Raw genomic sequence first — 12,860 nt, 5'->3', positions numbered from 1 at the left:
GCTCCACAGCTGGCGCGCATTTCTTGGCAAATATCCGCCCAACCTCGGATTCCCCAAGGGAGATGGTCGCTAAGGCTCTTTTTCACTTACGCCAGATCAGGATATCCTCAGCATGCCGTTTCGATGTTTACTGTTGTTTCAACTACAACAAACAAAAATCCTGCTTTCAGACTCCGTGACTCTTTCCACATGTCTGCGGATTTTGTGGGAAGGACCACCGGGCCATCAGTTGCCCCAAGCGACCCGGTATCATTAGATGATGACGTTTAGCAGCCACTTCCCTTTCAATTCCGGGTGCACGGCCTTTCGACTTTCTAACCGCATGACCTTTACCACTAGCCTAACCCCGATTCTCTGTCTTTGTCGCGCTATTGCAAACCATCTGTTTAAATGCATTTGCCCTGTCACGCTGTCGCTAGCACAAGTATTTTCTAACCCGGATTTGTTCTTACGTTGTCTCGTACTAGTCTTTTCTGTATGGGAAATCGAACTTACGGATGCACGGATAGAGTTTTTGTAGAAAGGTTTTGCTAGCGGTGTTTCTGTTTTTGTCGTTTTGAGCCAAGCAATACCGGCTGCTTGCAAAAATGTGCTGTATTTCGCTAATAAACTACACGGTGTCGTGCATACTTGTACGAATCAGACTAAATTCTGTTTACGCAGAGCAAACATCGGTTCGGATGCGCCATGATAAGATCCCGCTTGCAGATAGAGTGGTAGAGTCCACTTACAGCAGTGCATCTTATTTAAATATTTATTTCGGCTGGATAACTGTTGAGCTTCCGAGCAAAGGTCAGCTGCTGTACGGCAAGCGCAATAAGTATTGGATTTGTTGAATTTTGTTCTGCATGTTGGGCATCCACAGCGTGGCAACGGTACTGTATCAACAACCAAGTAGAATTTAACAACAACCAACCAACCCGTACTCTTCGGAGGGAAACTTATCGCCTTGCGGAAGAAGGACGGCGGTCTGCGCCCTATCGCGATTGGTCTGACCATCCGCCGGCTGGCTGCCAAGATCATCGGCGCACGTTTAACAGACCGAACAGCCGCCATCTTGTCTCCACAGCAGCTGGGAGTTAACGTGCGTGGCGGCGCCGAGGCTATCGTGCATGCCACTAGGTTGTTCTTGGAATCGGATGCTGATACGACGAAGGTGGTTCTCAAAATCGATTTCAAGAACGCCTTCAACACAGTCTCACGGGACGCCGTCCTGGCCGCAGCGCATGAGCATTTTCCTGAATACAGTGAATTTCTACGTAGTGCCTACGGCCACCATTCTGTGTTATTTTTCGAGGAATTATTGCTGTCCTCCGAATCCGGCGTTCAACAGGGCGATCCTCTAGGCCCTTTACTGTTCAGCCTGGCCCTCCGAGCAGTGCTGATCGCATTGCGGTTGAAGTTGAACGCGTGGTTTCTCGATGACGGAACCGTGGGCGGAACACCAGAGGCAGTTGCCGAGAGTTTTGCCGAAATTATTGAAGGCGCGATGGCCATAGGCTTGCAGGTGAACAAGTCTAAATGCGAACTGCTTGTTCTCGGTGGATCAGCTGAGTCCCAACGTAAAGTCACAGAGAACTTTCTTGAACGTTATCCCAAACTGCGCATTCTGTCGAAATCTACCATGTCATTACTCGGTGCTCCTGTACTGGACGAAGCTGTCGGACCATTACTGGACGAAAAAGCCAAAACGTTGACATTGGTCTGTGAACGGTTGCAAGTACTTCCAAGCCATCATGCGCTGTTTCTCCTAAAAAACTGCCTCGGCGCACCGAAAATTATCTAAATGCTACGATGTTATAACGCGTGGAGATATCCCAAGCTGCTTTATCAGTTAGATGAAACATTGCGCGAATGTTTCCAGAAGTTATCCAATGTGCGTACCAATCACGACGACTATCCGTGCTGGCGTCAGGCATCCCTACCTGTTAGCAGAGGCGGAATCGGCATCCGCCGGTCGGAAGAATTATCTCTCCCAGCCTTTTTGGCTTCGATTCATTCCGTATCCGGCTTGGTGTCCATGCTGCTTCCAGACTACGGTGTAGTAAACGTTACTGAAGCCCTTGATTTATGGAAACTAGGTTCCCGTCAGCCTGATATCCCAGACCCCGCCTTCCGGAAGTCCCAAAAAGCGTGGGATCTGCCACTTTGTAACGTTTCATTGTCAACATTATTGGACGTGTTTCGAGGTGACGAAGTGAATACAGCCCGCTTGCTTGCCCAGTCAAGGCCAGAAGCCGGCATCTGGTTGAACGCATTGCCTTCAGCTCACATTGGAAACTTGCTGGACGACGATGCCTTGAAAATCAGCGTCGGTTTGCGTCTAGGTGCTACGATCTGTGATCCTCATGATTGTAACAAATGCCACAAACCCGTCGATGGCTATGGTCACCACGGATTGTCATGCGCGTTTTCCGCGGGAAGGCATCCACGTCACGGTGGATTAAACAGTATCATTTGCAGAGCATGCGTGTCTGCGGGTGTACCAGCAAAGTTAGAGCCGCGCGGAACATCTCCTACAACGGAACGCCCCCCAGATGGCTGTACGACATTCGCCTGGAAACGCGGAATGTGTCTAGCATGGGATGTGACATGCGTAGACACAGTGGCCGCGTCACATGTTAAAGCAACGTCCGCCACAGCGGGAGCCGCCGCTACGCAAGCCGAGGAAAAGAAAATCAGACTGTATTCCTATCTGAACGGCCGCTATATCTTTGTCCCAATCGCTTTTGAAATGCTGGGCCCTTGGGGAGCGGCGGCCATCGCCATCGTCAAGGAGCTGGGTAAAAGACCGGAGAAGTACGCTCGCACGAATTTCTTCGACAGCGCCTGTCGATTGAGATTCAACGAGGGAACGCGGCGTCAGTACTGGGCACCATGGATGGAGTGGATAAGCTTAGGGGGCATCCATAAATTACGTACGCGGAAAACCACGATTTTTTCACTCCTCCCTCCCCCTTTGTAGCGGTCCGTCACGTTTGCGTGACCCCTCCCCCCTGGTTCGTTCAATCGTAATACATGGAGCTGACCACCCCTCCCCCCTGGGTTCGTCGAGGCCGTCACAGCTTGTCACAATTTTTTGACCCCTCCCTCCCTGGTTCGCTGCGTACGTAATTTATGGATCCCCCCTTACAGAGATTTTTTTGTTATAGTTTGAGCAGTTCTGTTTTATATTACCCACAGTGTAACGAGCAACAAGTAGAATTTAAGAGTGCTGTATTAGTTTTAATGCACTTCTGCAATTCCCTCCGCGCTGCCTTTAGGTGTATCTGCAAAGTAAATCATATCTCTATTACAGCAACGTTAGACGTTTTGGAATTTGGGAGCAGTTGAACTGATCCGACCGGAACAAGCTCACACCATGTTTGTGTACGGGCAGAATCACGGGGCTGCAGCACGGCAGCGTGATCAGCGTGACTGAGAAGGGAATGATCGTTGATTTTCGATGCAGGAAACAGCGCGCGCAGTTTGTCGAGTACGGGCGCCTCTTTCACTCCATCGAACCGCCTTCTGTCTGGAATGCCAGTGAAGACCGTATTGTACAAGTACTGCTGCGAGCGGCCTGCGATGGACCTTGGCAGTGGTTCCCGGGTGAATTGGTCCTCGAAGGAGGCCTTAGCTTTCTGGGCAGTGTTTACCTCGTCACGGCGCAGCTCCCGTACGGCGTCATCAAGGAGCTGCTACCGCGGCAACAAGTGCGGCGACCGCCCTCCGACGTCGACCTGCTCAGCCGGCAGGTGCGACCGGAGGAATTTCAGAGGCGCCGGTTCTCCGTGCCCAGGATGACCCTGGTACAGCAAGATGAGGAGGAGCCATTCAACGCGGTTGCCATGCCGGCTGCGAAGAGAAAACACATGGTCAGCGGCCTCCCGTTACAAGTCGAACTGTTGGCGGAGGTGCTCCAGACGCTGGACTCTCTCAAACGCACCCGCTGCCGGCGCATCTGCGCTCTGTGGAACGTTCTGCTCACCACCGAATTATATCACACGGATGTTAGGGTCTCCTGGCGGGCCGAGGACTGTCCGCGATCCTGGACACATCCCCGGTTCTGGATACTGGCGGGGCTGCTGCACTGCGTTACCCGTCGCACCAAGGTCATCGTTCTTATGCACATGAATTTCGGCGAAGGCGACCACGCCGCCTCCATGATCCGTCACCTGATCGGCCGCGTCGGGACGCTGGTGTTCTATCGGTGTTCCTGGCCGTATCCGGGTTTGACTTGGGACGACACGTTATACAATCATGGCAGCATCCTGCGAATCTGCAGCATGGCGGATCGCGCAATGTGGTTGCAGTGCCGAATTGAGGAGAAACATTTGCCGTCCGTCGTCTCGCAGTGGGCGCACTCCTGCCAACCGCAAGGAGAGCTGGAAGTTCAGCTGTGGAATCTCTTTGAGAAGCATATCGTTGTGGAGGCACCGGTGGATCGCAGCATCCTGTCGGAATGGATTGCTCACTGCATCGAGCGCGGCCAACTGGGAACCATTACAGAGGTGAGCAAAACTGGTTGGTTTTGGGTTCAATGGTTTAACGTCCGCACACATTCAGGGCAGAGTCTAATTCGAAGCAGCAGACACCCACAACAACAAGAATTCTCTAGAGAACACAGTATTTCAGATCAAGCTGTAAACAAGAATACAGCAGTGTATTTAATTTTATTACCACAACTTAGTACACTCGCTCCTTTACAAATACTTTTCCTGGCTATATCTCAGGTTCCAGAATTTTTTTCGTCATGTCTTTAAACGTACCAATGCGGGCAAGGTGCTGGAAGGGTAATTGAAGTGTTGTTTTTTTATAGGCTCTCTATGATTATCAGACCGCGGATCCTCGGCCGTCGAACCAGTATCGTCGCTGCCGGTGGACGGTTTCGGTCATTGCCGGTTTGGACGTTAACAAACTAAGCCTATTGGCCGCAGCGGTTATGCGCTGCATTATGGGGAAAGCGCAATAGCAGCCTCCGTCGCGAGAGCCATGAGATGTGTCAGGACGGAGCTACGTATTGCCCTGACTCAGCCCTTCGACTCAATGTTCTGCTTGGCTGATTCGGGATTCCCATCCCCGCTTTTTCATTCCTGTTTGACGGATCACAGATCCGCTAACTTCGTCGAAGAGAGTGATTCATCGACGATGCGTCTCAAAGAGATCCTACAGCTGCTTGTGTAGCTGTGGTTTGGGCTGACAGACGATCGAGTGCTGCGCCACGAATGCCGTCAGCAGCGTCCGCGGGATGTGGTTGTTAGATAGCGTAAGGTTACTGATGGTTTATGGTGGTGAATGACCCTTACTGACTGACAACTTTTGTCAAAATATTTTGTTTCATCCGATACTGGAATACCTTCGTGGTGCAAGGTATACAGACTATCTGCCAGTTTTCCGCGTTTTCTGGTAAACCGTACATGTGTGCTTTTCTTTGTGTGTGTGCAATAAAGCTGATCTGATGTTCAGCGGCTTATTTCCAGACTACATCTAATTCAACTGGAGTTCCTGTTCGTCGTGATCAGACCACGTTATGGCCTAATGCACATCCACAGAACACCAGCGTCTCGATGGGGTTAGGGCCACCGATAATATGCCCGCTTGTGCTGTGTGCAAATGCGGTTGATGCAGCACATGTGCAAACTGAATCCTGGAAGAAACTGTAAATTTCCCTCGCTGCCCACTGGATCCATCAGAAGTTATAAGTTACTATTGCCATCGAATAAGTAACTTGTTGGTACACAATATCTGACAAGTAGAAGTAGGTAGAAACAACCTAGCCGGCGCATGTGCACCGCCGTTGCTAGGGAATAAATTAGTTTCTGCTTCTGCTCATCATCATCCCGGCTGCTTGCCACTTACCGCAGTGAATCGAATGGTTTATGTGTTGGGAGTTTCTGTTGATAAAACATTTCGCACGCATTATTAAAAGCTGTTGAAAGGCTGATTTGGATAGACTTCGAGCTGCAACGATCGTGCTTCACTAAAAAAGTCGAAAATCGCGTTAGCTTACCTTCAGTAACCAGCTACCGAACAATTGCACCATGCTTATTTTCAAAGAAGACGTCACCGCATGGAACGCCGTAGACGTCCTCGTCGACGGGCTCCTGCAGCATGGCCGCGTCGTCAACGTGGCGGAGGGCGGCCTGATCGTCGATTTCGGCAGTGCGGCACGGCGCGCCGAGTTTGTCCAATACGGGAACATCTTCCATGCGAAGTGTCGGGATTCCTGGAAGGACGACGTGCTGGTTCTGCTGCGATCGCATCCCAACGATGTCTGGAAGTGGTACCCGGGCAAGGTCGTCTCGCTGGGCGACTACGACAACTATGACGGAGCGGAATGCGTGGATGTGCAGCTGCCGCACGGCACCGTCCGGGAGCTAGTGCGCGAGGCGCAGCTGCGCTTGCCGCCCACGGACAAGGATCTGGCGGGGGCGGAGCATGTGAAGCCGGGGGACTTTATTATCCGTTCGTGTCAGCTGCCCGGCGCCAACTGGTCTGGCATGCTCGGGGAGATCTTCAAATGCCAGTTGAATGCGTCCATTCACAATGCCGTGTGTACGTCCCTGCAGGCTGGGTCCTTTCTCTACTTGCAACGCCCGACGGATAGGTTGCTGAAAACTAAGGACATGGTGAGTTCATTTTTTAATCATTATACTGTAGATGTTGCTTGGCGTGCGCGCATTCTGTTAAAAAGCTTTGACTAATTTATATTTAATACTTCCTCATATTATCTAGTTTAGTTTAATATTTTCTCTTCGAAGACGGCCAAAGATTGTTTTTAAATTCTAATTCCCGGCCATATGGAGTATTAATTCCCGGATCGGTTCATTTAAAAAAAAATAAAAATTACAACTCTTTTGATAAATACACTTCTGCGCGTTTAAACCCTTTGCAGTTTTCTTTTATATTTGATTTCCCAACTAGATCTTGCGCCCACAAACCATTTTTATGCCAATTTATTCCAATGGTTTTCTTGTTGAACCCCAAAAAACCATGCAAAGAAAAAACTGTTTGGGAGGCAAAGAAAAACCAAAAGCATGGATTTAACGAGATAATTAAATTTTTTCTCCTCTGGTTTTTAAAACAATGGGTGGGTGGGGTAAAGAAGCTGCGTAAATGCAAGATCATTGCGTTCGGAGCGATACGTTTTGAGCGGAAACGAGAAAAGCAGTCCACCGTGTTTTTGAAGCAGTGAATCATTATTGTATTAACGCGAGGTAATGCTGCCTGTGCGCGCATTAAGCGGTCTGCAACGGTAAGAGGTTGGACGAAGTGTATTACGTACTGCAGTGATTGTGTTTTTCATCAATGTGTACGTAGAAAAACAAAATATACCGTAATTTAACGCGAATCTTTGCGGTACTCTATCTACATTTATAGCACGGTCAGTGCAAGTTAAACTTTCCGGGCATGTGTTTTAACTTGTATCCACAATATCGCACCGTATCCTCCAGATTTTCTATATTTTTAATCACTGCCGTATTCCACCATACTTCTGCAGCATCTTTAACGTATCCTGAATTCTTCCTGTAAGAAACAGTAAAAAATTATCTGTATACTTAAAAGATACTCGCCGGATACAGAAAGTCAAATGATACGCGAAGATACGCTGGGCTACTGCAGTTATTAATAACGCTGAAAACTGTACTCAGCGGAGTACATAAAGGTTACATACAGGATGTTGATTTAATTAATTATGCTAAGCCAGTTTAAACATCCAAAACACAGACAAGCGTCACACTGCATCAAAAGACTGCGGAAACGTGCGGCCGAATCACAGAGAACATTTGATCCAAATTAGCCGAGGCTGGTGTCGTTCCCAGGATGGATGCCGCATTTCCACGTTGAATTTCGATGCTGAACCTCTGGCGCAGATACTCCGTTGCGCGTATCTCGCCCGTTTCCTGCCATATCATCCTGCCTACTTCGCTGAGCAGCCGGGATGCTTCCGGTCCGAGGGGTCCCACTGTCTCCACACCCACCGCACGGAACAGGTAGTCCTGCGTGATGTTCTGGTACTTCGCGGTTTTTTTCCGTTCGGCCTGTGCAGCTGCTGCGCCAGCTTGGGTGGATGTTGCTGCAACATGTGAAAGGGCCATCGTACACACACAAGTTACATCCCATGTTAACATTTTGCCTCGTTCCCAGGGCACTAGGGTGACTCCGTCCGGGCGTAGGCCGTTGATTCGCGATATTCCCAGGGGCTCGAGTTCTGTCTCAATGGTGGCTGAGGCGAATGCTCGTTTAAAGGTGGCGTTTAAGCTACTGTGTCTTGACTTCCGGCCCCGGCTTTTCTTACAGCTCAAGCCATGATAGCCTCGAGCATCCACCCATTCACCGCAAATGCATCGGTGCGGAGTAACGATGGGTGTTCCCAGGCGCAGGCCAACCGCAATTCTTAATGCGGAATCATTCAGGAGGTTTCCCAGTGATGCAGCTGGTAGTGCATCCAGCCGTGCGCCGTTGTCCTTGGTGCTTACACCTAAAAGACGCGCTTGGCTAGAGATATCAGACTGGGCCGTTTCAGAAAGCATCTTCACGGAAGTTTGGATAACTGGTTCATCCCATGTTTTTTGAAATTTTCGCGCTTCCACAGCTGGAAGATCAGCTCCCGCCACTCGCTGCCATTCTGCTTCGGCGCCGCCGCAGTACACTTCCGGGTCGAAGGAGGTAATTTCGGTTGCCAGCCCGGTCACTGAGTAAGCCGAGGCCAAGAAGGCCGGAAGGGCAAACTTCTCCAGACTCCGGATTCCGAGGCCTCCTTCTGCAACCGGAAGTGATGCCTGTGTCCAGTTCGTGTCAGTGATGTTGACGTTGGCAATTGCAGAAAGGCAATCACGGATCATACTGTCGAATTCAGTCAACAACCCTTTCTCTATATAACAACGGGCAGTGCGTAGCTTATAGGTCATTCTTACCGGTCCCATGCTACGTTTCAGTAAAAAAAAAACATACAGGATACTCTGGAATACTGTTGCTTTCGAAGATGATACGCATTCAAATAGCATTTAGTACTGTAGTAGTGTTCTGCACGCATTGCGAACAGTATTTTCTAGCTAGCGAATCTCGCCTTATCCTCACCGTATGCTTCGTGTATCCTGCTGTATCCCGTTAATTTGTTTTAGGCTTTCTAAGCTTTCTTATAGGGTTACATGCTTGTAACACATATGTTATCACACATATGTGTGATACGTAAAAGATACTGCAAAGATACGTAGGTATATTAAGCAAAGATAAGTAAAAAAATGTAAGGATACATTTGGGATACCTAGAGGATACCATGGCATACGGCGGGATACTACAGATGCAAGTACAAAACCATGCCTCGAAAAATTTAACGCGTACGATGTCGTCCATATCTACGTATATCTATAGATTGCATTAAGTCATATACCAGCATAATTCCCTTAAAGTATAACCAGCTCTTCGCTTACAGAAACCCTTGTATGATAGCGCGTGGAAGGAGAACGACCGTGGCTGCTCACTGTCGACACAGGAGTGGATCCGCCGTCACGGCACGCTTAGCACACCACAGGAGAAGCGTACTAGCGGCAAAGGACGAAGCCTGCCGCTGCCCGTTGCACTGCTGGTGGAGGTCTTCCAGTCGTTGGACTCCATCGAGCGCATCCGTTGTCGGCGGGTGTGTTCACTGTGGAACCATCTTCTCACGACCGAAACCAACTTCCCCGATGTGCGCGTCGACGGCCGGCAAGCTAGTTTCTACAATGCGGAATTCAACGGCGCCGATGTGTACTGGGTGGTTAGCTGCTTGCTGAAGTGCCTCAACAGCGCCGCCAAGATGACCGTTATCGTGCAGCTTAAGTCCGCAGACTGTGCTCGTTTGGCCGCTTTGATCCGGCACCTCCTGGGTGAGCAGCGTCTCCCGACGTTGGTGTTCTGCGAGTGTTTATTCGGGGAATCGTACGACGAGACGATGGAGCAGCTCGCGAACGGAGTGGTCGTCATGGCCCAGAGCTTTGTGTCGTACGACCGCATGGTGCTGAAGAACTGTATGGTCTTCGACTGCGTTCTACTGGGAATACTGGTCACGCAGCACTCCTTCCGTATCCAGTCGAGCGAGGCCATGAGAATGGAGGTGTGGGACGTTGTCGAGAACGGTCTCAATGTGCGGGATCGGCAGGCTTTAGTAGAGCGGATTGCTGACGGCTTCAAGAACAAGCGCAATGAGCAGATCGACCGGAACATTGTGAATGTAAGCGTCATCGTGATTAGTTTTATTAGGCAATATGTTGAAAGTCAAAACCCTGCAACGTTGATCCGCTCATATTAAACGGAAAATACTCATTGAAAACCAATTGTCGCAAAAAAGCATGGTTGAGGCATTTCCTTCTAAATGAGGGTAGCAACGCATATGTTTTTAGAACTGATGGTACGGAAATGGTAGTCACAGATAAATGATAGAGTTTAACTGTATCGCTGACGAAAGCGCGACTTGAAAGTTGAAATCAGGCGCACGCAGAAGCAAATGCGGCACTTTGATTTACTGACGCCATCATCACCGTTCGATTTGCAAAACGGTGCCGGCGGTCAAGCTGAGTCGGCCGCCGGCAAAGCCGCGGCTGAAGTCCTCAGTCGTCTTAAAAATCCGACCGGATGTCGGCCAGGTAAAGGCAACTTCGGCCGGCAGGCAAACACCGTGAGCCAGCTGGCCAAATGCGGGCAGTTTGTTACCCATTTAACCGTGTATATCACGGTTCACCGTGTATATCACGTGTATATCACGTAACGGGACGCCTGCGCCGACCCGCGTCAAGTATTTAAAATGAAGGAAATGTGATTAAAGCGCTTGACGTTTAGTACGGTAACGACCAACAGAAAACACCACGACAGCAGAATACGTTGCAGGCGCTCAACTATTACCAGAGTGTGGACCCGCGTCCAGCCACCGAGTACCGCGGTCGGAAGTGGACGGCGGCCAGCATTTCCGATCTGGATGTTAGTAAGCTGACCGCTTTGACGGCAGTCGCTTTTATCCAAAGTATGCGATTCCGGGAAGGTGAATCGGATTTCTAATCGCAGCATAATGCGACACAACACTTTACCGAGTCGTCTGGACCTGTTGGAAACGGATTCGTAAACGAGTACTACCGACCCATCTTATGACACTATCTGTGTGTAACAATATTAATCGTGTTTAATGGCTTCTTTATGATGTTTGTGTAACTGTGCAAGTTTTTACCGTCTACCCAATGCGTGCCTGTTGTGGCTAGCGCATGTCAATCAGGGTGAAAGGTTCACTCATTCGCATTTAACTGCTTAAAGGAAAGGAGTTGTTTGTTCGTACCGGCAAGTTCCGGGATCTACTACTCTGTATACGGTATACTGTATACGGTATACGGTAACAGTATACTGTTATGTTATTCAATGCTAAATTTCAGAAAATGCACAACTCGTCCTAGTAACGATCCCCAGTGCCCCCGTCGCTCATCCGGGGCAAATTTCTGTTTGATTCGACTTAATAGCGCACTCATCTTTCTGAGCTCATGTTGCTTAATCAGCTTGAAGCTATTACAATGCCAGTTTGCGGTTTGCGTAGTTTTATGATGACAGCTTAAGTACTTACTGGGAATTTCTATTTGTAAACGACTGCGGTATACAAATCAAGAAACCGTAACAAGTTAATCAAACAGTTTAAGAAGATCTATCATCACAACAGAAAAAACTCAGTAAACTTTTCAACTCCGTTCATTGTTCCTAAAACTGTATTTCCGTCATGCAGTACGTACTGTATTTCCGTCATGCAAAGAACGTGATGCACAAGGCAGAGGAAACTATCGTAGTGCAAAGCAAAGGGCAGTGTATCCACTAATGGACCTAGTGCGCTCACCGACCGCCCGGTTTTATCTCCATAATAAATGGATACGAGCCCCCATTTGCAGACGTTTTAGAGGCCGCTTTTAAGGCTAAGCAGGACTTGTAGAGTATGTACGACCATCGACGGACATGCGAGGCTCTTTCTTTAACTCATGGACTCACAGTACAAGGCCACGACGGTGATTTTGCAGAATTTGTTCGAGTTTGTTCGACCGACTTCGTCCCAAAGCTCACATGCATTTTTTATACACCAAGAGCCGCATGCATTTTGTGCCGATGGAATTTTTGTTAACAACTTGTTTACAATTAGCGGTCACTAGATAACTGCAAAAGTAATCTTTCTGACCTTGTTTTAATTTACCTGAACATATTTTCAAATTTCAAATATTTCAAAAATTTCAAATATTTCAAATATTTCAAATATTTCAAATATTCACCTTCAAATGCTACTTAATAAATACTTATTTCTAAATATTTCTAAATATTTCGAAATATTTCTAAATATTTCAAAATATTTCAAAATATTTCTAAATATTTCTAAATATTTCTAAATATTTCTAAATATTTCTCAATATTTCAAAATATTTCTAAATATTTCTAAATATTTCTAAATATTTCTAAATATTTCTAAATATTTCTAAATATTTCAAAATATTTCTAAATATTTCAAAATGTTTCTAAATACTTCTAAATATTTCTAAATATTTCTAAATATTTCTAAATATTTCTAAATATTTCTAAATATTTCTAAATATTTCTAAATATTTCTAAATATTTCTAAATATTTCTAAATATTTCTAAATATTTCGAAATATTTCAAAATATTTCAAAATGTTGTTTCTAAATATTTCTAAATATTTCTAAATGTTTCTAAATATTTCTAAATGTTTCTAAATATTTCTAAATATTTCTAAATATTTCTAAATATTTCTAAATATTTCTAAATATTTCTAAATATTTCTAAATATTTCTAAATATTTCTAAATACTAAATATTCCTAAAAATTTCTAAATATTTCTGAATATTTGAGGTCGTTAGCACCT

The 12,860-nt window shown here is 47.2% G+C and overlaps 2 protein-coding genes across 2 annotated transcripts; both read left to right on the top strand.

The window, feature by feature from the left end:
• Window positions 1–890: 890 nt before the first annotated feature.
• On the top strand, window positions 891–5,353 carry LOC129599074 (uncharacterized). The gene is made up of 3 exons (XM_055497213.1): window positions 891–3,106; window positions 3,299–4,493; window positions 4,802–5,353. Exons 2-3 carry the CDS (start codon window positions 3,429–3,431, stop codon window positions 4,952–4,954), a joined length of 1,218 nt encoding a protein of 405 aa, XP_055353188.1. The 5' UTR covers window positions 891–3,106; window positions 3,299–3,428; the 3' UTR covers window positions 4,955–5,353.
• A 515-nt stretch (window positions 5,354–5,868) lies between these two features.
• On the top strand, window positions 5,869–11,338 carry LOC129599065 (uncharacterized). The gene is made up of 3 exons (XM_055497202.1): window positions 5,869–6,611; window positions 9,419–10,195; window positions 10,849–11,338. The coding sequence occupies exons 1-3, from the start codon at window positions 6,024–6,026 to the stop codon at window positions 11,014–11,016; spliced, it is 1,533 nt and encodes a 510-aa protein (XP_055353177.1). The 5' UTR covers window positions 5,869–6,023; the 3' UTR covers window positions 11,017–11,338.
• Window positions 11,339–12,860: the final 1,522 nt, after the last annotated feature.

Source organism: Paramacrobiotus metropolitanus, unplaced genomic scaffold (assembly GCF_019649055.1).
Source record: "Paramacrobiotus metropolitanus isolate TYO unplaced genomic scaffold, Prichtersi_v1.0 Parri_scaffold0000137, whole genome shotgun sequence".
NCBI lineage: Eukaryota > Metazoa > Tardigrada > Eutardigrada > Parachela > Macrobiotidae > Paramacrobiotus > Paramacrobiotus metropolitanus.
This window is presented reverse-complemented; position numbering and strand designations above follow the sequence as displayed.

Bases quoted from the DNA above. Each gene is read 5' to 3' on its own strand.
- LOC129599074 (XM_055497213.1), top strand. From the start codon at position 3,429: ATGATCGTTGATTTTCGATGCAGGAAACAGCGCGCGCAGTTTGTCGAG. The intron at 4,494-4,801 runs GTGAGCAAAACT...GTTTTTTTATAG, and splicing joins AACTGGGAACCATTACAGAG to GCTCTCTATGATTATCAGAC.
- LOC129599065 (XM_055497202.1), top strand. From the start codon at position 6,024: ATGCTTATTTTCAAAGAAGACGTCACCGCATGGAACGCCGTAGACGTC. The intron at 6,612-9,418 runs GTGAGTTCATTT...CTTCGCTTACAG, and splicing joins TGCTGAAAACTAAGGACATG to AAACCCTTGTATGATAGCGC. The intron at 10,196-10,848 runs GTAAGCGTCATC...AATACGTTGCAG, and splicing joins TCGACCGGAACATTGTGAAT to GCGCTCAACTATTACCAGAG.